Source organism: Talaromyces proteolyticus (genome assembly GCF_021365285.1).
Source record: "Talaromyces proteolyticus strain PMI_201 chromosome Unknown BGW36scaffold_6, whole genome shotgun sequence".
In the NCBI taxonomy this organism is placed as follows: Eukaryota; Fungi; Ascomycota; class Eurotiomycetes; order Eurotiales; family Trichocomaceae; genus Talaromyces; species Talaromyces proteolyticus.
The window spans coordinates 1587827-1609518 of record NW_025764282.1 but is presented as its reverse complement, the minus strand read 5'-3'; the positions used below and the strand labels follow the sequence as shown (position 1 = coordinate 1609518).

Genomic DNA, 21692 nt, shown 5'->3' with positions numbered 1-21692 from the left:
CGATTGTTTCATTATTCTAAAGTCCATTATCAATTTTCTAATCATACGTGCCTAATGGTCCTTTGACTTGCGATTTTTGATTTTATTTCTGCTTTGTCAAAGAAATCGTATTCATTTTTTTTGTTAATCGATTGGTGTGTAGTCCTTAGGCACATCTTGAGATTAGAGTTTTTTTTAATACTTGAGAAGTTTTACGAAAAAGATTATACATCAATTCATATAGTCGAATAGGGGAAAAATGACAATAATTGGGGTAAGTCCAATTAACCCCAAAATATATATATATATATTCGCAAGCTGCTGCATTCAAATAGCCTACTTTTTACAAGGTAAGGTGAAGCTCGCTGTCCCAAGTTAAATCTGCCTCGTACATTTTTAGCACTTATTATTACACACTCTACCTTCATTATCCTCTCGCTCTGGGAAGCATCTATGTAAAATTAGATTGACGGCCGATAAGAAAGTCCAAGGATGGATTTAAGCAAAATAGCTTTTCCATAAGACTCCAGCCAAGTCTTCAAGCTGGTCAGGTGTGAATGCCTGTTGGTAAAATCATAAAAATATCAGCGGCTGTCTTTAGATAAGAAGAAGAGTATTGTAGACTGACCTTTTGATCAATGTGCCAAGTATCCTGTCTGGTCTTTTTGAACTCGCTAATAATACTCTTTACGCTTTGACCAACAACACCGGGGTCGTTGGCAGCCTTCGTGCTCAGCGTAGTCAAGGCGTCGGGCATCCATGTTGGAGGCGGGCTCGCATAAGGGAATGCTTGAAGCAACGCACCAAGACCTAAGACGGCAGAATGACGAGTGATGATGAGTCTCGTATGCTCGGGAGTAGGAGTTCCTGTTCGACTAGATGCAGCTGATGATCTGCCAATGTGATTTTTTGGTTTCTTAGGTAGAGGATTTTTAGCCAACTTTTCTGTAAATCGTTGTTGGAACTTTTTGACGTATGAATCTCGAAGTGCCACGGGAGAGCATCGAATCATGCCTGAAAGCGTGGCTGACGCGCCGACCCGAACCTCATGCTGACTATCTTGAAGCATGTTTGCGATACACTCAAACAATTTGTCGCGATCACCGGGAGACAAAAGGAATAGACGGCGGAAATAGATAATTTGCATATTAATCATCACCCGAAGGCGCTGATGCCACAACGTTGAACGCTGTCCAATGTGGATGAGATTGTCAACAAACGGTGAGTTTTCTTCTGCAGGATAAGGAATATTGGGGAGGTGTCGGAAAACATGATATGCTAGAGATTGAAGCTCCGGGTCCTCTTTGATATCCATCATGTGAAGTAGCTCCTCAGTGAAGACTTCAGAAAAGAATGGCACAAGCTGTGTGCACTCATGAGAAGATAGTGTTGAGTCCAGCCAAAGTAATACAGTCTTGCTGCCAGATGTATAGGAAGAAGGAGTCTGCTGGCCTGGCTGGCGTTCCTGGCGCCATACCTTCAATCTTTCGAATACGCCTCTCATCATTTTTGAAAAGTCTGCAGATGGTTTATATGGATATGTGCCGATGGAAGATGCAGCACTTTGGGCTTTGACAAGACTGTCGACATCGGGATGAGACTCATGGTATCTGGTTCGGTAAATTGATCCTAGAGTATGACCCATAGCCTCTCGGACGCCTTTATATGGATGATCAAGATGGGCGACAAAGTCTTCGACAATAGGCTTCTCTAATTGGAAATGCCAGCCTGCATCTATGATGCACTGATGCAGTAGGCTAATCCTCGAGCTTTCCTTGAACGCAGCATTGGAAGACATGTCTAACCGGAAGTCGGCTAGCCAATCGACCAAAGGCCAAGCACGACGGGGATCTCGACACTGAAGAACCATATGAAGGAATGTCGTCCAGTAGCCAGAATTCTCAGGGGTAAGACCATCTGTGAAAATCTTCCGTACCATGGGGAAAGCATATTCCCATACCAATGTTCTCTTCTCCACATCAATATCTGTCACAGAACTGAGCAATGCACCTAGGATTTCAGCTGTGGCACGATGCTGGTGCTTGTCACTTCCGTCCTCAAACACCAACTCGATTTCTTCTTTAATTTCATCGAAGGTAGCCGTGGTAAGCTCGTCCCTGAACATTAATTCAAAGACGTAAAGCAGCATCATCGCGCATGCCATGCGGAACTTGTCGGCTGACGCATCGCGAGGTTCCTGTTTGAGATACATGAAAAACTTGGAAAACCATTCGCGGTCAAAAAGTTTTCCCATATGGGTGCGCACTTTCCATTCCAGATCGTCATATTCGATGTCTTTTTTGATATTGGACTTGTAGGCAGGCATGGTTTCTGACCAAACGAGCCACCCTGGGAAATCGTGATCCACATAGTACTCGGCCTCAGGTTTAGCAAAGCTAGATAGGTACTCTTCAGTCCAACCCTTGTCGTACCGCTTTGTAGCAACATGGATCCTGGCAGGGAAAGTTTGCTTGCCGAGGATGTAATTTTTGTAACTGTGGCCACAAATAGCGCGGACATCAATCATTGTGAACAAGGCTATCATAGCCTGAGAGTACATTCCTCGAAGCCCTGGATGAGTATCTATTGATCCCAATGTAACGAGATCAACGAGGTTATCGCTTGCGATATAATCGAATCTCAAGCCCATGCTGACAACGATGCTTGCGGCACGGCTTGCAATTTTCCAGTGAGATGTTCGGGCCAATTCCACAAGCTCCTCCGCAAGTTCTGACTTTTTCTTTTCCGTTGCAGCACGCCTCTTGCCGATAGAGGTGCGTTTCATCTCTATTTTATCCTCAACGTCCTCGCCCGGTGTAATTGAGTTAATAATATCCTCATTGAGAACAGCCATCCTCTCCATTGGGCGGCCATAGTCCATGATCTGGTAAACTGCCCCGGAGCAAAGTTTCTGAACCGAAGGCTTATCAACACTACTTGCATCGATGAAGGCTCTAACAATATCAGGTGTATATTTCCAGTGACGTCCCGCAGTCTTCGCCAGGCTGCCATACAGTAACGAGTACAATGCGCCTTTGATCCGCGCATGATCATTTTCCTTGATAGCCTTCTGCAGGGCTGCGAGCAGTGGTGGTATGACCAATAAGCGAGAGCCCCAAACAGCTTTGAGAGCTGACTCCCCAGCATTCTGAGCATTTCGCCGGATATCAGTGTAAATCGAAACGCTTGATTCTGCCAAATCAAGGAACAGCCTTTCATCGAGCTTTGATCTCGGGCGAGGGGCTGCATTGTGGCGTAAACGCTGTAAATGATAAACGTTGGCACGCCGGATAAGAAGAGGTCTTGGGTAGTCTTTGCGAATCCCGCTAACTTTGTATGGGTGAATGTCTGCAGCAAGAAGACGAGTGACCCTATCTAATACATGAGCTGATCTTTCGATTCCAACATCGATAAACCAGGACCTGTAGGCGGTGTACAAGGCTCCGAAGCAGGGTACATCGTCTTCTTGCTTCTCCGTCAGGAAGCGATGCACATCATGGAGTACATGACCGGCCCGTCTTCTGATACTGTGTATTTTGGTGTATAAAGGGTCATCCTCCGAGAAGGTATATCCAGTAGGATAAGCAAATGTCTCCTTTACGGTTGTTTCATCTGTACTATCAAGAGAAGCGTCGCCATCTTCATCATCTTCTTTTTCCGACATATTACCATTGGTCTCGATCATTTCAACGTCGCTCGACTCGGGTGAAACGCCATTTTCATCACTTTTGGATGCTGCTTTGGGATCAAAAAGAACCGAAATGCCAGAAGTTATGAGTCTTAGCAACACGAGTTTCCTAGTTACTTCATCGGACCATTCTTTTCCACTACCATCTCGTTTGACGCTAGATGTTCCGTCAGTCAGGGCAGTTAGCTGTTTCAGAGCACTTTCTGCTTGGTTTTCAAATAGAGTAACTGCAAACTCAATTTCTTCACGTTTCGGTACATGCCAATTTATGGTTAAGTTTTTTGGATCTGGCCGGTACCCCCAATGCTCCAATTTGATACCATCTTTGATGTCCTCTGGCTCGAGGAGACCATAATCCAGAGTATACGTAACAGTAAGGTTGAGAAGGAGATGATGAATGAAATTTGACACGTGGATAGTCGGTATGCCCTTGCATTTCTCTTGCATGTAAATGGCAATATCTAGGAGCTCTTGTTTGTGGTTCAAAACCGCACTTCCCACATGAACAACACACATACTCAGCATGCTCACGTTCCAGACTAAAGCTCGGTCTCTTGGCAGCACCTCTGAGCCAGTTGTCCGCGTAGAGGCAGCACCATTTTCATCGATCTCAGAACGTATTGACTGGACCAAAAGAGGCACAAAACGTTTCAACGCCTTCTCAGGATTCACCTTGCAGACAGCATTACAAATGAAAGCCATTGCATCCCTAGCCTGGTGAATGACATGGTTCGCGACAAAGTCCACGACCTTTTGCAGGGCCATATCATAGAGGTCTGGTGACAGGGCCGATAATAGCGGCATAAGAGTCGCAGGAAGGGTATTGACGACATTTTCTTCGGGAGAGCCACTTCGCACCCGTGAGGCATCAGGCAGGTTTTCTAGGAGGGTAAAGACTCGACCCAGGAATGAGATTAGAAACTCGCCAAAGCCTGCTGTAGACGAACGAAGAATCATTTCTTCGGTCTCGTCGCTCAAATCAGTGTCATAGTTGAGTTGGACACTGGCACCCTCTATTTCCATCCTCTCTACCTCACCAGTAATCCACTGCATTGCTAGCATGCTGCAGTTAACATCATCACGACCCTTTGTCAAGTCTTCGAATGGTATGTTGTAGCAGACGGCCTGAATAAAAGAAAGGGCATGCATAGATTTTTCCAGGTCATTAGCATCGATACCAGGCAAAGCGAGTCCAAGGAGTGTTGTCATGTGGCAACGAAAGCCTTTGGTGCGAACAATGATTCTAGACAGAACTTGAAGGGACCTCAGAGACGAAGTAGTTCTATGGACCTCCACCAAGCCTTGCATAGACGGGTAAATCCTTTGCAATGCACCAGGAAGGATGAGATGCGGTTCAAGGTAAGCCAGGCTCTGCAAAGTAGACAGCGAAAAGTTCATAGCCGTTCCACTCTTTGCGTAAATGCCCATAAAGATGACATCGCGCAAGCATAGAACGAACCGCTTTTTCAGCGGCTCATTCAACCTCCTCTCTGGAGGTATTTCCATTTCACCACTACGCTCGCGATTCCAACGCATCACGAAAAAGTCGGCCAAATAATAAACCAGTTGTGCCAACGTCTTGGTCCAATTTCCGGAATTGGAAGGGTGAAAGAAGGTCTCAACTGCTTGAATAAGACCCTCGAGTTGTGCTAGAACAGAATCTTGCGACTCTAAGCAAGCCGGAGACAATGACATCACAATCCAACGAGCTATGTGATGAGCAACGGGGTGTTTTCGCGAATCTCTGTCAAGCATGATACCCAACCCAGATGAAATGTCGACCAAGGCACTATACGGAGAAGTAGCCTGGCCAACCGGGATTTCTAACAATCTTAGAATTGCAGTGAAGATAAGCGACGATTGCTCTTTCGTAAATATGCCATATTCGGCAAAGGGAATATAGCCTGCGGGTAAGGAGTCCCGAGCCAATCGAGATAAATGATCTAAAAAGTTCATATCGAAAGTCTTCGACCGGTTGACAAGAGACCAGAGATGGAAGTACGTAGGAAGGTATGTCTGCGGCCGCAAATCATCCCTAGATTCGGGTGCAGGAGAAGTAGGCAGGAGTAAGTTCATTAATCCCACGACGACGAAAGCACCTTCCGAAAATGAAGTGGTGTAATGCGGAAGGAATTCTTCCAGCATTGCTGGGACCTCGCACGGGTCGAAGTAGAGCTGAGCAAAGGCACATAGCTTGGTGAGGGTTTTAATATTGCGTTTGAGGTTTGTTGAATGGACTAAGCCGGACTCGGTTGGGAGAACGAAAGTTCTCAATTCCTTGAATAGAGGCTTCCAGTCAAGAGTGAGATCCTTCACAGGCCGTAGATAATGCTTTCGCCTAGTTGATTCGAGGTCAGTGAAAAAAGTCGTCTATATCATGCCAACAGTACAGCCTACTTTGTGAGAAGCATGAACATGCTTGCAAATCTCTCGGCCACGTTCGGATCTATTCCAGGGGCGAGCGATAACTCATAGTACAATCTAACCAATTTCACGCGCTCTTCTCTTGTTGGGTCGAACTTGAGTGATAGCCATCCTCGCAGTTCCCGGGTCCAATGCACAGCACCAGGGCTGAAATCACCGGCCTTCACTGCAACGTATAGACACTTCAGAATTTCATGCAGGTTGTCTTCTCGTTGTTTATCATCCTCGGTCGCATATGGTAGGTACTCAAAGTATGGGTAGGTACGCGGTCTAACTCTGGCCTTTTTGGCGCCGTTTGTTTCGGCAGGTTGCCCACCAGGCGACGTCGCTCTGGATATCTCTGCAGCATTCTGAAAGTTGTCGGAGGTTAAGATAGAAGCGACGCGGTGTGCATTAGGGCCATCCATAGTTGGATATGGCTTTCAGGCGAAGTTCCGTTATGGCAAGGCTTGTGGGGAGATAAAATGCGAAGGGTGACGATCAAAGAGAACTGGGAAGAAGACGGTCAGCGCACGAGAGTCCAACAGCCTTCCTTGATCAAGCTCGCAGACGAACACACCTTTCATCCAACAAACGAGGAAGGGTAATGCGTAGAGATAGTCTACTCCCAACTTGATTAATTCAGCCTTGTTTGCATCGGCTGTGTGCGGAGGTGGCTTTGATGACGGGGCGAGAGTGTGGGTGGCGTCAGGTAATCAACAAGAATTGGAGTTTGGAGGAAGACAGAACAGACACGCCGGCCAAACTAATGGTAGCAGGGTTCAGCAGGAGAAGGATACGGGGGGTGCATCTCACGACACCAGCGTAGAGGTGCAGTAGGGGGAGAAATCGATAGGAATAGCACAAGCAGAGGGCTGATTGTAAGGAGGTGGTGGTGGTGGTGGATGGGGTTGGGTACAGAGCTGGGGGGGAGCTGTGAGGCTGTGACGGAGGGCACTGCCAGTGCGTGCTAGTGCTATGTTAGGGACAGCTTAGTGGCTGCTGGCCTGGGCTGGGGGATGGTCGAGCCCACCGAAGCTGGATGACATAATGCTATGGTCACGGACCACAGTACATGGACGGGACGGAAGTAGGGTCTAGCAACACGGACAGGAGAGGCGCTCTGCGATTGTTTGCCTGTGTCTGTCTCCCTTATATAATTATTGATTATTGCATTTGTGCTCTCGCGTCCTCTACTGCCTAGTCGGCCTGCTGCTCGGTGAGCTTGTCCGGGGCCAAATGCAAATTCCAGTCCGTGCTTGCATTGTCTTGGCACAGAGTCGACAGGCACCACTGTGACGCGCAATCTTAAGAACAGTATCAGACGACATCATTTTTATTATCATTTTTATTAATAGCCCCCTTCGCTTTTCCCGCTAGGCCGGTGGCAGGAAAGATCCATAAAGAACAGCTTGGATCCCAGCGTACATTACCATCGCCTGCACGATCACGCCGAATGCTCGTCGGCTTGGAGACTCAAATGCAACCGAGGCCAAGTACCAGTACCACACCGCGTAGCCAGAGGAGATCCGATTGATGATCTGCACATGAAAGCTGGTAAATGCCATGACGGCCAGTATCCCCTGCGGAATCGCAAGGCGAACCACAATGGACCGTCGAAGTATCGTTTCCTGGGGCACGTGACTCCAGCACACAGAGGAAGACTGCCCTAGGCGTCCCCAGAGCGCCACCATGGACGAGTAGAACATGATCGATAGGATAGGAGCTGCGAGAAGAAATAGTGGCAGGTTAGAAATCGTCCAGTATCTCAGGAAACCGTTGTTCCTAGGACAACATCAGCATACTTCCACTAAGCGGGTGGTTACAGAACTCACCAGTAATGAGCCTGAACCCAGGTGTAGATGCTGGGCAAAAGCCGTCCACACCATGGGCGTACCGTATCTGGATTTGTTTGGCAATATTCTTGAAACGCAATGTATTGAGGTACAACCATTGCGAGTGCAATAATACTGCCCCCGATGACCACATATACTGTCCGACGTATTAGGCCGAACGAAAGTCCTCCAGTCAAAGCTGAAATCGCTCCTTGAACAGCATCGTAAGCAAACAGGCTGCCACTTAGGATCCCATTGCCGCGAATCAGAGTAGCCCCAGCAAATAAAACACCTGCAACGATAAAGTACAAGTCTCGCCGGCTGTAGTTTCTGGTCTGTTCAGCGAAAATAGCCAACGCGTATACGTAGAATCCAGAGAGGTTCAAACATGAAAACACCGGTTCTCCGTATGGGGCCGAGAGAAAAGCACCCGCCGGAGAGATGACATGGAGAGCAGCAGAAACGAAACATAGAGCCCTTTGGCGGGACGTCTCATGGCCAAGAACAGTGTTGCTAAGACTGAAGAGCGCCAGAACAGACAGAAAGTGGCTTATATGTGAGAGCAAAATACCAATGACTGCGATTTCTGGTGGGTGGATAGTGCGACCTGACCGACCGAGAGCTATTGGAGAGGTAGTTAGTTGAAGACCTGTAGACGCGCCTGTGGGAGAATATACCAGAGGTCAAGCTACGTAGCACGCGGCCATAGGGAAATGCCCACTCTTGCTCGAAAAGGTAGTTCCGCTCGGCAATGCGAACGAAATAGATGGAATCCCATCGCACGAACTTCAAGATCCTTGCCAGTGACGCGACAGGCTCATCTGTCTCAGAGACGGTCAGCAGGTTTGTCGAGGCGTCATAGCCTAAGCCGGGGCAATTGACGACGACTACGAAGAGAAACAGCTTCCAAGCTAAGAATAAGCCGGCGAGGCTCCAGATCGGATGCTGGAGGTACGTGGACCCAGTCGCGATTGGCTTGCCCTCAGCACGCTGTGCTGGAGAATTGTCGGGTTTTTGAGCAAGATCCATATCAGAGCCAGTATCGATGGGCTTTATCCAGACGTGTTGTCTTAAGCCGATGGGACGGCGTCAAAGGGAGCTGATGTGGGGAATAACTTTAAAAGCGGCTCGGCGCGGTGGAGACGCGACAATCAATTAATCATATTGTGTAATTCTGGCCTTGCGTTCAACTGCAGCAGCATTGTATTCGACCGACCTTCTCACAGAAAAACAAACAGGAATCATTTCTGTACCTATATCAATTTATAAGAATGGATAGTACCCACAACACCGCAATAGAAAATACTGGCCGGTCGCTCCTTCTGTGTGTCAGCCGGGGTAGCTTCCCTGCTTGAATTGTGCCCTGGTCTCTGTGCCACGTGGTTAGCTGGCATAAGCATTGAAGCCATTATATAATACGACATAGGCCACTATCTGAATATTATATTCATCAAACAAGACAGAATTTGTTAGGTAGGAGACCTTGGAAGTACTCTATCATTCCAACATCGATCTGGTGCTCGTTCACCCTTGTGTCTAATCCAAACTCTTCAACCTTCTCATGCGTCTGCGTTTAGACGCAGGTACTGCTTTACATACTGTTTACATATGTGGAAATGGCAATGTCAGGTCACGAACATTCATGCCTGGTGTTAACTAGTATTGGCATCAAGTCCCAGAGATCAGGCATCAATTGATCTCGTGGAAACTGTTGCCTACATGTTTGACACCTAGATATATAATTGATAATAATATTAATATCAACATTCTGAAGTTATACGCGTGTATAGACTAGATCAAACACGCCATAGTTTCAGGTGAAAATAGGGATAAACATACGAATACGAATACGTCGATTTAACCCGTTTCGTAGTCTTGGAAATTATTCTGCCTGGATATCATCGATTCATTCAAGAGCGAAATAATGAACATGCTGATATAGTTTTGTTTTAGCGGTGGTTATTGGATATCTTGCTGCCTAAGGCCGTGAGTGTACACAGACTACAACAAAAGTGGCTCGTAACCAGTAACTAACTTGGGTTAGTAACTACCAGAGCAGGCTCACACCGCCACGGTGCAGGTAGTAGGTATGTACAGTACAAGGCAGCATGATAATGCTCTCTCATATCGACATTATTATCTTAGCACAAGCGTGGCAAAGTTCCAGTTGACCCTCTCTGTGGCACCTGTGCATAAAAGTTGCATCCGAGACGATCTCGAATTTTCTATCCGACGACCGACCGCCGGCACTAGAGGGTCTGGTCTTTGCCACTACTAGAGAACATGCAACTACATAGCGCAGTACATAGTACAAAGTACGGGATACTAGGCAAGATTTAGCATAATCCATAATCAGTGATTAGTTAGTTGTGGAATATTAACTAACATAAACCACCTTTTGTTGACAAATTGTTCCTAGCGCAACTGGCGGCGCAACTGGCGCGGCGCCTGGATGCGGCCAGTGATCGACACGCCCACACCTCGCTAGTGACTGTCACACACCACCACCGAGTCTTGGCCACTAGTCTGTCTCTTTTCTGGCTGGCATGATTTGCGAGATGAGTGCGATTATCTTGACGGACAAAACGCGGACGATGTCATGTGATTAGCGAGCAGAAGGTCAGCTGTCGGAAACGGAAGCTGCCGGCTCGCTGAGCGTGCCGCATCGGGCTAGTGACGGGTCACATGACGCCCGCGGTATGGGGACTGCGTCTGTATGGGCGGAGGTAACGGAATATCCGCACACCATTGTGTCCCAATTTGCACCTTCAAAGTTAGCCTCCTGCTCTGCAAACGGCTGTCCGACTCGGATACTGAGTCAAGGATTGGGTTTTTCCCAGGCTGCCGGATGACTGACTTAACAGGGGCTAAAGGAGGCCGCCCCTACAGCGCTCCCCTTGTCTTACCGACTCTTACGTACGAGTGCTAACCAGGCTGGCTAATTAGTAGCACCGGTTCGCAATCCAGCCAATGGAGAAAATTCCTGCCCAGCGTTCGGATTTCGGTGACGGTTTCCGTGGTCTTGGCGCCCTCCACACTGAATATTGCTAGAAGAATAGAATCCAGTACTTGCGTGTGTATGCTATGCTATGTCTAGCAGGCCGGCGGCAGACGGAAGGGTGGGTAGGTCAAGCAGTGAAACAGGTGCAGCCTAACTAGCTGGACCGAACTCTGATGCGTGTTAAACTTTCCTCTGCGAATAAGAGCAAAGCGTTATGCGAACAACATCCAACATAAACCTCTCAGGCTCTCAGCCCTCTCAGCCCTCACAAGCCGTGCGGATCCCGCGAGGCTGTTGATTCTTCTTGGGTTTTCCCTAACAGCCCAGCCCAGACTTGCCCCTTGTGAGTAGTAATGAATACGGATACGGAAAATTGGACCCCCGACCAGAATGTTAATGGGTCCCGAAGCTCCGTAACACTCCTCTGCTCGGCCGAATTTAGTGCCTCGATGATCCGGCTGTGGATTCTTGGCGCTGTGAAGAAGATCAGAGTTTGTTACGTGGTTGACGGCCCTGCCTATCCTGAACTAACACTTATATAATAATAATAATGCCTGCTCATGTGCCTGTTTGCTATTTTGAATCCTTTTTTTTATTTTTTTTTAGAGTAGATCCATTCAACAGCCCTAATATCGAACCGTCCATCACCTACTGACAAGGTAAACTCCCCTTACCCCGGATACGCCGTATACAACATTCGTGCTTCTGGGCATACGCAATCTCACTCTCGGGCGCTGTGTAACAGCACTGTCCCGCCATGCTTCCAGCTCCGTGACCCCCCACCCCTTGCATTCTTCAGATCCTACTTAAAACCATGAATATGCCTATAGCAAGAACTACTCTCCCACCGACGAGCAAGACTGACAGATCTTTAATTGAATAGAGACAAACGTTACATTAAAATATATATACATCGCTTCTCCACTCACCCTGTCACTGATACAGATGTATCCTGCTTGACCGGACCGACCAGATCGCTTGTCACATCTTTGGTGGCCCAGGCTGTAAACTGAACATGTTCCTGGGGCCAATTCTGGCCACTTCAACTTCGCTACGTGATCGTGGGTGCCTGTGTATCTTTGCGCCGAGGTTGACTTGATGTTATTTAATCTCGGCTTCACCGCGGACGCAGCCGCAGCCCATCGACACGAATTTTCGCAACCCGAGGCTGTAGAAGAAGCACAAGCGGAGAAGAAATTGGGGTTTCTCATGGCCCTGCCGTCTATGCCAGACTTCTACCCATTCGGGTCTTCTAAGTCTACAGCAGCAGAAAACTCGACTGCGTCACGGAAAAGCCCTGCTCCTCCCCTCTCTGCCAAATCCTCCCACCATAGTATCGTGTATTCGTCGAGCGACGAGGGAGATGCCAATAATGACAGTGTTACAACCCCAACGAGCACTGTACGGCGTCCCGCGGCCGTTCGTAAACGCTCTGCTCGCCCCAAAACAGTCTTCCAGTTTGCGCATCCAGTGGCGACGAGCCATCGCCGACTAACATTGCGCCCAAAGCTTCTTCTTCAACTGCATGAGAGCAGTCAGATGTCGCGACCATTCCCTAAATATGACGTTCTCCCAGCCGCCGTAGCGCCCCGGCTAGCGTGCAAATTTCCCAAGCTGTTCGCCAGCTTGCGGGGGCTGGGTCCCCGCGATCTTGTTATTGTCACGAGCGACATGTATGAGCAGCATGGGCTGGGCGATGACGACCGTAGCATCTCATCAGAGGACTCGTCTGCCGACCAGCGAGAGGTTGTCGCGACGATTTGCGTTTGCCAACCGTTCACCAAAGACGACCCACCACGCTCGTGCAAGGTCGAGATTGTGTCCAGCTTGGGCGTGTCGTGGGAAGGCTCGCCGCTGCCCAACGGATCGTACGAACTGGTGTGTAAAGGAGACCAGCAGCGCCGAAAGGTCCGATGGGTTGCTCGGGACAGGGGAACCCGTCGGGTCTCCAGCATATCTTCTGCCGGCGACAACTACAATAGCAGCGACTTTCAGAAACGCTTCACGTTCAGCGTCCTCGACCCCAACTCGCGCCGCCATCCCGTCCTTGCATCCATGACCCGAAATGGAATCGACGTTTTTGAGCAGTATTCGTATCCTCCAGCCCCGTCTTCCAGCGACGACGCAGGCTCCCCGCCACCGCCAAATTCGGCTACCGGAGAATCACGACGGGAGTTGATCAACCTAGAAGAAGAGCTGCGAGTGCTTATTGTGACCAGCGGTATCTGGATCGCCTTTGTGGAGGGGTGGGCCAAGAATCCCACGTATGGAGGAGACTCGCTGGCCGAGTCGCAGCTGTCGCTGCGATCCAAGTCATCGACCTTTCCAGGCTCCGAACTGGAGTTGTCGAGAGATCGACTGGCGCCAGCACAACGGGACTCCTCGACGCGTAAAAAGGCTGCGAATCGATCCAGTACATTATCAGATATTGGCCCCTTGAACGACGCGAACGCCCCAGCGCGGTCTGGCAAGTCCAAGAAGAGACATAGCATGGCTGCGGAAACCCACGATCAGAAATGGACAACCCTTGACAAAAAGGCTGAGCCTGGCGAGGAAGACAACGGCGAACGACCACATGAGGACGACCCCAAAATGAAGGGTAAGTCGTGGCGCCGATTTAGCTCCATTTTTGGGCGAAGAAAGCGCTAGAGCGTTTCGCCAGTCAGCATCCTGGTTTGTATTTCGATGTTGGCATGGTTTCTCTCTTATACATATTATACCCCGGTGCATCAATTGATGTCCTGCATCTGTATATACACAAAAGCTGGAAATATTGACAATCGATGGGGTGACTTTGTTGTTGTTTGTTAGCGGGTTCGGTGTCTGGCGCTTTCTTGTTTTCCAATTGCTCTGTAAATTTGTCGCTCCTTATGATGCATGAGCGTCTCTTATGTCGCAGCATGAAATATGAACACCTCTCTCTCTCTTCACCTTCGTCTTCATTGTCAGGTAGTGTCGGATGCAGGAGGGAATCCAAGCACCCGTAATATCCTCGTTGATGGCAGGTCAGTTTTGGCCACCGGCAACCATTGGCCGATTGCCGGGCCTTGGCCCCACGTTCAGGGCCTGCTTTGCCGGTGAAGCGATAAGGATCATAAGACTGGCAATCACGCTATACAACACTCAACATTCAACATATAACATTCAGCATTTGTCGGTTGCTCGCATCTTTCTCTGTCAACCCCAATATACCATAACAATTATTGCATTGATCCTACGGCGCTATAATTGACAGTCGAAAAGAAAACAATAGACCGTCATGGCTGCTGGTATGTCTGTTTGTTGTACCCTTTGGACAATCCATTCTGCCTTTTTAACATTTCCGCATCACTCTTCTGCCATCTTCAATTGGTTCTACCCCCGCATAAATTTGCATTCTAGAATAGTTGCAGATATTATTTGTGCTCTGTCATTGCTGTTGATTGCTATTATTGTCCTCCCTTACTGCAGCGTATCAACGCGCTATATCAGACGTCGCCGGACGTCAGGAGACTCAGCACAATGGTTTCTGTCACCACCCACAGCAAGACTCTGTTGCGCACTCCTGTTTTTACATATCCTGCATCCTTTGCCACTCTGAAAAGGGCTAGGCATTGCCATAATCACCGCCCTCACAAAAGCAACACTATCATGTACCCTCATTCTGCAAAACCCAGGAGGAATCCATCCAAAAACGCCCCAAACCCTGTGTCCCTCGACAGCACTCCTTCCTCACATGCACCCTTTACTTTCAGCGCCAGTATAGCAACATCTGACAACGTACAGACAAACTCACCACGGGCTTCCAAAAGAATAAGGAATGGGCCTCGACCTACCCAGACAACTTCCCGGCCCTAGCAACCGGCCAACAGCCTGAAATCCTCTGGATTGGCTGCTCTGATTCACGATGCCCGGAGACAACCATCTTGGGGCTTAATCCCGGTGATGTTTTTGTGCACCGCAACATCGCCAATGTCATTCACTACAGCGACCTCAGCTCAGCGTGCGTGATCGAGTACGCGGTCGCGCACCTGAAAGTCAAGCATATCGTCGTGTGTGGCCACACCGCCTGCGGTGGTGTGAATGCTGCACTTGGTAATGCGAAACTCGGGAATCTGGACGCCTGGTTGCTGCCTCTGCGTCGTCTGCGACAACAAAACCTGGAGGCTTTGCAAGGGCTTGAACCCGCGGAGGCCGTTGTTAAGCTTGCGGAATTGAATGTTCTCGATGGAGTCAGTAAGCTCAAGGAGACCAGTGTTGTGATTGATGCGATTGAGACCCGGGGGCTTACTGTTCAGGGTGTGATTTATGATGTGGCTAGTGGGTTGTTGCGTACCATCGGTGGGAACGAGTCACAGGATTCTCTTAAAGCGCGCTTGACAGCGTTCAAAACGGCTTGACAGCGCTACACATATAAATTAGACGATGGAATGAGATTTGAAAGAAGCGTTTTTCATTGATGGTTCTTTTGCGTGACAAAGGCATTTTAGAGATATCCGGTTGAGCAAAGTAGAAACCGATTTTAGCTATTATATGTATTTGCGCAGCCTGCTGTGCCTGAGCATAACATCGAGGGCGACAAACATTAACCACATCAGGATTTGGTATTAAAGAAGATTCATGAAAATAAACAGAGTTTCGCTTTCGTTATGACAAACAAATATATAATCACTTAAGGTTTTTGTTAGCAGTCAGCCATAGACCGCTGCTCTTCCACTCAAGATAAGCCAATAATCCTGAAGACATCCTAGATTGTGCAACGACAAATGATTCAGACCGGTTATCCTCCACACTCAGGTGGCGTCCAGCCGAGAAAATAGTCAATTTGATCTTTTGTAGTGTGAGGCCGCCAGTGACCGTTATCATGGCAGGAATACCTCTCGAAAACTTCCCATTGTGGGTCATCATCATGACTAGTCGTCATAATAATACAGAGAGATGAAATTGAACAAGCCACATGCTGCAGAGTCATCTAAGATAGTGATGTAACGGACGCAGCAAAAGACGGTTTGAAAATAGCTCCATTGCGCTGTTCTATGTCTCTCTCATTGGAATGTGTGGTGGGAAGAATACCGTCGCTTCTAGTGTTGCGACTATACCGGTGGAAGAGATATTTGAGGAAGAAACTTCATCTTTTTCTGACTGAAAATCAATTGTCAAAGCTGAAAACTCGATGGCTGAAAATATCTCTGTAGGAAAAAGCTCCTCTCCAATTGATGGGCCCTCTGTTGCTAAAATTTCTCCGTCAGACAAACGTATGGAACGGGTATATTGATTGGTGGTTGAAATCCCCAACAGTGATAAATTATTCCGCGAGACGAGGGGAAAACCATCATTGGTACTGAGTGCTTCGCTCGACTTAGTTGCTGTCGATGTAGTTGATTGCTTTATCAGCGAAGAGAAGTCATAGCTAGGCCAATTATCGTGTAAATTGTGGTGAGAACGATCGGCAGATGGACATGAACAAAACTTCATCTGAAGCATAGAATAGCCCTGCATACTGAAATTTCTCGCGAGTTCCGGTATTTCATGTATTGTCCACCAGGTATTAGCAGGGCCGGAGACAACACCAGGTATTCCGAAGCTAACTATGTAGATTGCAACAAAAACCCAATGAAGAGGGGTGAAAAACCACTTGAGAATATCTGTTTTCATTTGTCGGATTTCCTCCTCAGAGAGCCACTTGAATTCGGGGCGACCTCTTTTAGATCGTTTTTTGGGCCCTGTCTCGAGAACAGACGGTGAAATGTTATCTGTATCCTGTTTATCCTCTTCATGTGCTGAAGCAAAATCCTTGGAAAAAGGGTCCGTATCTTTGCTTAGAGTTTCATCTTTACAAAGACGAAACGGCGTAAGGAGCCACTCTCGAGGAGTAAATTTGTACTCGAGGTGGCCATTTGATGTTTGTGCTTTTAGAATGTCGCTGGCGAATTCGAAATTATATCCTGAGGGTCCGTCAAAAACGAAGGTACCTTGAATATCCGGACACGCCATTATCATCGGTGACAGGTTAAGACTTAGCCATTTATCTCGACCTTCTCGAATATGCTTCAGAAAGATAATTTCGGCCCTGTAAATTCTTTCCTTAGCGAAGCTCGGGCAGTTAAAAACCAATTCCCCATTTTCACAAAAGATGTCAGGGTCTTCTTTCGATGAAGACCTGATAAATTCAGAGGCGACACTTAAACAGTCACTTTCCGCGCCCGCATCTTCTTCTGTCTCCAGCCGACTTGCAATGTCCGTAGCTGACGCCCAGGGCATCAAATCCCGGGAGGAGGGAGTCGGACTTGGAAGCAAATCTACCAACGAATCACCTAAATCAGGCTCGCCAGGCGCATTCACCATTGATATGGATGTACTAGTCTCCTGCGAGATATCTCCATCTTTTTTTAAAATAGAGCTTGATTTGTGCGAGAGGCTTGGTCCAGTGATACTTGCCTCCTCGGCCTTTTCCTGCACACGATATTCACTCACACCTGCATTGTCATTGCAGATTGGTTGGATCTTATCGTTTGATGATTCAACTGGAGGAGAACTTGACAGATGGTCGGATGTAGCTTCACCATTATCTTCGTCTCGATGATTCTTAATCGAGGGGAACAACTTCCTTGGTGGAGATGGCGGAAGGTCTCCTGTATCATGGGTAACGGCTGCTAGGATGTTGGCCCTGTCCTAGACAGACGGCTCTTGACTAGGATGACCAATTTCCCAAAGCATTGAGTGACTTAGACCGGTATTTTTGACGCCGCTGAGGAGAGTGAGGCGAGAGTTTGGCTTGGTTTCGACCTGACAAATTAGCAATATGCAAGTTGTTGCGAAATCCTCACTTACTTCTACAATCATGTAGATACAAGCCGCATGTCTGATGTCACCATCCCAGCTCGCACGTACTTGGAGACTGCTGGGATGTGGAGGACCCATTGCTGCCATCACAAAGGAGGACGGGTATCTGCAAGATACAGACCGGCTGAAGCAAGTCCAAGATGGATAGAAAGAGCAATAAGGGGTAGACAAGCAACTGAGGGTGTTGAATAACGAAGAAGAGATAATACTGATCGAGATCTGAGGGCTGGAGAAGCCGACATGGAAGGAGCATCGGATGGGAAGGCGCGTTTGCGCCTTGACGACTACAAAACTGTCATCTCTGCGGTTTCAATAGCCTGAATAACAGCCCAATTGTGCTCACAACAATAGGCAAAGAAGAGACCACAAAATATCTTTCATCTTGCCCATGCTATTGTGTCTGCGGGCACTATTTACGAATAGTTTGCCACGGTTTACTTTAGAAGAATAACAATCAGCTGTTAAATCTATTCTTGTGACGAGGTCATGCCTGTGCCGAGCCTGTAGAAATCGATGACCATGGCAAAAGAATATGAAGGTATAGGCTATGGTCACAATAACACAAATCTTAAGGAAGAAAAAATGTGACATACCAAATGTCCTGCAAGTCTTCATGATCACTGAATTGATTTTCTGAGGAAGCCAATCTAACCTAGCCCTACTTGTACAGAGAAAGTAACGAACAAAGGGGGTGTGTGAGAGGTTTTTTCCATCCGCAACTCCAGAGGTATAACGCTTCATCCATTAATAAATCTAAAGCGAGAATAGTAATATGCATCAGGGTCGTTTCTCCGACGTATCGAATTGTTTCGCCGACAATATAATGTATTCCTAGGAAATAAGGATGCGCAGCACTTTATATGCCCGAGGAACACGAGACAATACTATCGAACTGGCTGGAAATCGGGAATGGTGGAAGATATCTGGCGTCACTGACGCCGTAGGATCTGATCCTTCAAGAGGAATCATTCTTAGCCACCTGAACTGGGATTGTAGGTGCGGCTCTTCGCATGGATAAAAAGGGAGTGTAAATCATACAGTGGTTTGCTGATTCACAGTCTGGCCTGTGACAAGGGGCTGTAAAGTTGCCTGCGGATTTCGTTGAGAATCTGAAAGCTGTGGCATTTGCTGAGAAGGAAGGCCATACGAAAGCTGTTGTGCCCCGGTATAAGCCGGATACCGCTGTGGATTCATATAACCGGCTCCGCTCGGCGATCTCATGGCCAGCATGGGATCTTCAGGGTTGCCGTATGAAGTGCCTGCACCCGTCATAGATTGTGGTTGTCGAATGCTATATTCTGGTAGTCCTGTCTGCCCAGTTGAATAACCAAATCCAATTGGATTTTGGTAGCCAGCCGGCTGGCTCGGATACATTGATTGGGGATACGGCGGGGCGTAACGTGCCTCGGATTCATAAACCGTTCTTGCATCCATATCCACTGAGGTGCGTACACGCTTGGGAGCTGGAGCTGGACCTGGGGTATAATAGCTATGTTGAGGATAGCCGGCAAAAGTGTTCGGAACCATCTGCGGCATAGTAGTGCGCTCAGGGGACCGCGGTAGACTAGGAGCATACTCCTCAGGTCGGGCTCCTCCACGTTTCCTAGAGTTTTGCTCAACGATTGGCTCTGCAGATCTGCAAGGGTTTGGGACTAACATTAAATTCCGAGCCTCTTTCCGAATTCTCAACTTTACTCCTTGATCTGCAAAGGAGCGAGAAAGATGTGTAGATTCTGCCATCCCAGGGAAATTCTTTGGGGGCATAACTTTCAACAGGTCAGCGAAACGCTTTGAAAGGGCGTTTCATAAGATCTCTCACCTGCGAATGGATTGGAAAGAATCGACTTGAGAGCGACGACATTGTCCCTAATCGAAATCTTGTCAGTCTCACCACAGAAATCACGTTGTACCAGGGCTCTTTTATACTTCTGCATCTCAAATAACGTGAATTGAAGTCGATACTCGCCCTCAATTTTGATGGACAAGTCTCCAAACACGAAAAATCCTCCATCTATTAGGAAAAGGGTCCGGGGTTAGTACTGCAAAGCTTGGATTCTTGTACCTGGGCCCAAACAATACTCACCGGCGTTGTCGGTATCTTTCAAGCGATGCAGAGAGGAGACGAGTGTGCCTGCTAAAGCAGTAGAGGGTTGGTTGTAGTGCACAGGATGATCCTCGGTAGCATGGTATAAACTACAACACATAAAGTAATAGGGGCTTTGTAGATAGTGTCTATCACGGTCAGCGCTAGACACCTGAAAGAAAACGCAATAGCTTACTGGGCAAGATATGTGTTCTCCTCGCGAACTTTGAGCTGGATGACAGGCGGGGGGTCAACTGGCTTGCGCTCTGCGCATGTGGTTAATGGTGGTGTGTTTCTTGACTGGCGGACACGACGGACTCACCTTTCTCTTTGCCTCCGGCGACCCGCGCCCTCTCCGGTTGTTGGCGAACAATCAACTCGAAGTCAGAGCTAGTGTTGGAGAGCATTGTCAGATCTGTAGCAGGCTTGATAACGCGAGCAAGGATGGGCTCGAGGGCAAGGATCTTTCTTTCAGTGAAACATGGAAGAAGGCAGTGGACAAACCTCTGGGAATCCGAGCGAGGAACGGAGCTCTCCGCAAACGTCGATGCACTCATCAAGGCGGGCGGTTGGAACCAGGCGACCTAGGCAGAACCCAAGGCTGCGATTTACGCGGATGACGGGGTTCGATGCGTGGAGAGTCAAGTGATGGTAATGGTGATAGCAACGAGGGGAATGGTGGTAATAGTGACGAAGATATAATGCGGTTCGACGATGCTGCAGCGTGAAGCCTACTCGCTTTCCGGGCTGTCCCACGATGCGTACCACGGCTCCGTAGTCATACAGTGGGTATGATCCACGGTCGACGGATACGGAAGCTTGGTCGCTCGCACACTTTTCGTCATCGACCGAGAACACAGGCCCAGACCAGGAGGGAAGTGCGATATGGATGGGGGGTGGGGAGAAGCGAGAGGGCGACAGCGAGCAGTACCACACAGGCGACAATTATAATAATGACCTAGCAGGCTAGTACGAGAAGACAATAGTATACACGCCGCCCCGAGTCCGGCAGGCGCGCCCCCTCCACACCACACAACCCCTCCAAGGTTCAAATTCGGCTCGAGCGCCTCGGTCGACGATGGACGATGGATGGGCGATGGCCGTAGGCTGGTAGCAGCCGGCCGGTGGAGCAGGGCAGATCGAGCACTCGTGCTGACTGGTGCGCGGGCGTTGGGAAGTGTGGCTATCGTGGGCAGGCCCAGTGGCCGCTCGCGTCTAGCAGGCTCTCGCAGGCCTCGCAGGCTCTCCTATCTAGGACTAGCAAGAGGGCTGGGCTGGCTCTCCTCCACGCACATTTAATCCGTCCCAGACTCGCAGCCAACCGCTGGTCTCGCTGCGACTCTGCGGAGACGGAGCCGCCTGCCGGAAATGCACGATGTCTTGCTGCAGACGCCAAACTCGCCCCTGCGGCCCTAGGTATGCAAGGGCAATCTTAAGATCCGCCCAGGTGTGGTGGTGTGTGCGCGTCTAGCATTCCCGTCAGCGTATCGTATCGCAGCGATGTATATACTATTACTCGTAGAGCGAGACAAAGCCGTTGGTTGTAGACAAAGACATCACGCCTCTGTCGGCTGAACAATCACGCTCGAGCCATTGTGGCAAATAATGGAAGAATGGACGAAACGAGCGAGAAAAGAGGAAAAGAGGAAAAGAGGACAAGAGGAAAGAGGGGCCTACTCTCTCCCCAAACGTTGTTATGTCATCCACCACGCCTACCACGATTGCCACTGCGGCTGCAACCGCAACCACAACCACAACCACGACCTTGACTCGCGCGTGCCTCGACGAATGCCCTGGTCCCCCGTGAGCCGATGCGTGATCCTCAATCGGCGCTATCGCTCCTCTCTCGTCACTGAGCCTGGGCTCTGACCTCAGCAGAGT

The 21692-nt window shown here is 48.7% G+C and overlaps 6 protein-coding genes across 6 annotated transcripts; 2 read left to right on the top strand and 4 right to left on the bottom strand.

Moving 5' to 3' along the window:
- Window positions 1-222: 222 nt before the first annotated feature.
- On the bottom strand, window positions 223-6979 carry BGW36DRAFT_320089 (putative proteasome activator subunit 4). Its single transcript, XM_046212628.1, has 4 exons — window positions 6651-6979; window positions 6065-6581; window positions 608-6005; window positions 223-540 (listed from the first exon to the last, which is right to left on the bottom strand). The coding sequence occupies exons 2-4, from the start codon at window positions 6496-6498 to the stop codon at window positions 478-480; spliced, it is 5895 nt and encodes a 1964-aa protein (XP_046072338.1). The 5' UTR covers window positions 6499-6581; window positions 6651-6979; the 3' UTR covers window positions 223-477.
- A 187-nt stretch (window positions 6980-7166) lies between these two features.
- On the bottom strand, window positions 7167-9101 carry BGW36DRAFT_379150 (DUF409 domain protein). The gene is made up of 3 exons (XM_046216182.1): window positions 8583-9101; window positions 7906-8527; window positions 7167-7855 (listed from the first exon to the last, which is right to left on the bottom strand). The coding sequence occupies exons 1-3, from the start codon at window positions 8932-8934 to the stop codon at window positions 7447-7449; spliced, it is 1383 nt and encodes a 460-aa protein (XP_046072337.1). The 5' UTR covers window positions 8935-9101; the 3' UTR covers window positions 7167-7446.
- A 2903-nt stretch (window positions 9102-12004) lies between these two features.
- BGW36DRAFT_397300 (uncharacterized protein) lies at window positions 12005-13555 on the top strand (the record flags this gene model as incomplete). The annotated part of the gene is made up of 3 exons (XM_046218276.1): window positions 12005-12108; window positions 12202-13170; window positions 13321-13555. The coding sequence occupies 3 exons, from the start codon at window positions 12005-12007 to the stop codon at window positions 13553-13555; spliced, it is 1308 nt and encodes a 435-aa protein (XP_046072336.1).
- Window positions 13556-14002: 447 nt separating this feature from the next.
- Window positions 14003-15602, top strand: BGW36DRAFT_171258 (carbonic anhydrase). Its single transcript, XM_046209651.1, has 2 exons — window positions 14003-14175; window positions 14672-15602. Exons 1-2 carry the CDS (start codon window positions 14166-14168, stop codon window positions 15283-15285), a joined length of 624 nt encoding a protein of 207 aa, XP_046072335.1. The 5' UTR covers window positions 14003-14165; the 3' UTR covers window positions 15286-15602.
- Window positions 15603-15919: 317 nt separating this feature from the next.
- BGW36DRAFT_427589 (uncharacterized protein) lies at window positions 15920-17806 on the bottom strand (the record flags this gene model as incomplete). The annotated part of the gene is made up of 3 exons (XM_046220435.1): window positions 15920-17535; window positions 17587-17671; window positions 17717-17806. 3 exons carry the CDS (start codon window positions 17804-17806, stop codon window positions 15920-15922), a joined length of 1791 nt encoding a protein of 596 aa, XP_046072334.1.
- A 954-nt stretch (window positions 17807-18760) lies between these two features.
- Window positions 18761-20368, bottom strand: BGW36DRAFT_427588 (velvet factor-domain-containing protein; the record flags this gene model as incomplete). Its single annotated transcript, XM_046220434.1, has 5 exons — window positions 18761-19494; window positions 19548-19739; window positions 19812-19960; window positions 20008-20077; window positions 20134-20368. 5 exons carry the CDS (start codon window positions 20366-20368, stop codon window positions 18761-18763), a joined length of 1380 nt encoding a protein of 459 aa, XP_046072333.1.
- Window positions 20369-21692: the final 1324 nt, after the last annotated feature.

Bases quoted from the DNA above. Each gene is read 5' to 3' on its own strand.
- BGW36DRAFT_320089 (XM_046212628.1), bottom strand. From the start codon at position 6,498: ATGGATGGCCCTAATGCACACCGCGTCGCTTCTATCTTAACCTCCGAC. The intron at 6,006-6,064 runs GTAGGCTGTACT...CGAATCAACTAG, and splicing joins ATGTTCATGCTTCTCACAAA to GCGAAAGCATTATCTACGGC. The intron at 541-607 runs GTCAGTCTACAA...TTTTACCAACAG, and splicing joins CTTGGCACATTGATCAAAAG to GCATTCACACCTGACCAGCT.
- BGW36DRAFT_379150 (XM_046216182.1), bottom strand. From the start codon at position 8,934: ATGGATCTTGCTCAAAAACCCGACAATTCTCCAGCACAGCGTGCTGAG. The intron at 8,528-8,582 runs GTATATTCTCCC...CCTCTCCAATAG, and splicing joins GCTACGTAGCTTGACCTCTG to CTCTCGGTCGGTCAGGTCGC. The intron at 7,856-7,905 runs GTGAGTTCTGTA...ATGTTGTCCTAG, and splicing joins TGGGTTCAGGCTCATTACTG to GAACAACGGTTTCCTGAGAT.